At 44.9% G+C, this 1,271-nt stretch overlaps 1 protein-coding gene across 1 annotated transcript in view; it reads right to left on the reverse strand.

Annotated features, from left to right (window-relative positions):
* LOC112076371 (integral membrane protein GPR180) overlaps window positions 1–1,139 on the reverse strand; it is a 5,225-nt gene extending 4,086 nt beyond the window's left edge. The window contains exons 1-2 of the mRNA XM_024143172.2: window positions 877–1,139; window positions 156–319 (exon numbers count right to left, since the gene is read on the reverse strand). Coding sequence (XP_023998940.2) covers window positions 156–319; window positions 877–1,015 — 303 coding nt within the window. The 5' untranslated portion in view covers window positions 1,016–1,139. The remainder of the gene's footprint in view (window positions 1–155; window positions 320–876) is intronic.
* Between the last annotated feature and the right edge of the window lie 132 nt (window positions 1,140–1,271).

Consider the following 1,271-nt stretch of genomic DNA (forward strand, 5'->3'; position numbering starts at 1 on the left):
GTTACATATGCTGATGCAACATACTGCAAGTACATTCAGAATATGTCCTGTAAATGATGGTCTTTATGCCACTTTCCCAAATGCCTCTTGTTTATGAATGCATGTTTACTACGAGCCAGCAGGACATGAATGCAAACAATACACGTGACAGTCACAGAGACACACTCACTGGAGAGCTGTGCCTTGGAGAGGCGGTCGTGGCAGCTGAGGTTGTCGATGTCAAAGCCGTCCTCCGTCTCCGGGAAGAGCAGCAGTCTGGACTCCTTCTCCATGGCCAGGGTAGCATTCTCCAGCCTGCACACCACCAGACCACTACCCACTGGGGAAGAGAGAGACYGAGGGAGGGAGAGACAAGAGAGGGTGTGAGAGAAGAAGAGGTAGTGGAAGTAGAGGGGAGAGAGAGAGAAAGAGGACAGGAGGGAAGAGATCTGACAGGACACTAAATCCACCTTTCAGATGATTGGGTTTCATTCGAACCTACTGAATATGCAGACCGTCTGTGATAAAGGAAGGAGCTCTATTGATTCTAATGTACTGCCTGGCTATCTCATTTGGCAACATGTTGTACCCGGGAACAGAATGACATTGCCGATGCTCATGGGTCTGGACTAATTTAAGACTGAACCAACCTATTATTAAGACACTGCATAGACCTATGTGATTTGATCTTTGAACCCAATAACACCATGCAAGAGATTAGCACTTTCCAGACTAAGAACACATGTTCTGTAGCTTCCTTATGTACATTAGCATTGCAACTATAGCCTATATAAAACATCCAATAATAAAACGCATCACGTCATCTTGGTGCATYTGTATCCATCCACACAAGCCTCCCTCCAGAATTTGTCGCTAGCGTCAGACTGCTACACCTACCGTTGTACATGAATTTTGTGATGTACTGTCCATTCTGCTCTCTGGCTGCATCGCTCTTGAAAACTCCCGACACAGTTTTTCCAAATGTAGCTGGAATGCATAGTAAGAAGGCTGTAAGTGTGAACATTAACGGATACATTGTCTCCTAAAAGCGACGTATCAAATTAGATATAAAGAAGATGATTGTACGACAACAATGAGTGGTCTAGTCAAAAAGGAGTGAGTTCCATCTGCACTGAAACGTTTGATTGATTTAGGTTTTACCTAATCATAAAAGGACCTCRACCTACGTCAAAGCTGCAAGCCAATCAGAGAGCGATAAAAGGGTGGGCACCAAAACGGACCAACTCAACGCAGGCCTCTGATACGTGTCAACATTGCCATAAAGCGACAAA

The sequence above is a fragment of the Salvelinus sp. IW2-2015 genome, unplaced genomic scaffold, assembly GCF_002910315.2.
Source record: "Salvelinus sp. IW2-2015 unplaced genomic scaffold, ASM291031v2 Un_scaffold3709, whole genome shotgun sequence".
In the NCBI taxonomy this organism is placed as follows: domain Eukaryota; kingdom Metazoa; phylum Chordata; class Actinopteri; order Salmoniformes; family Salmonidae; genus Salvelinus; species Salvelinus sp. IW2-2015.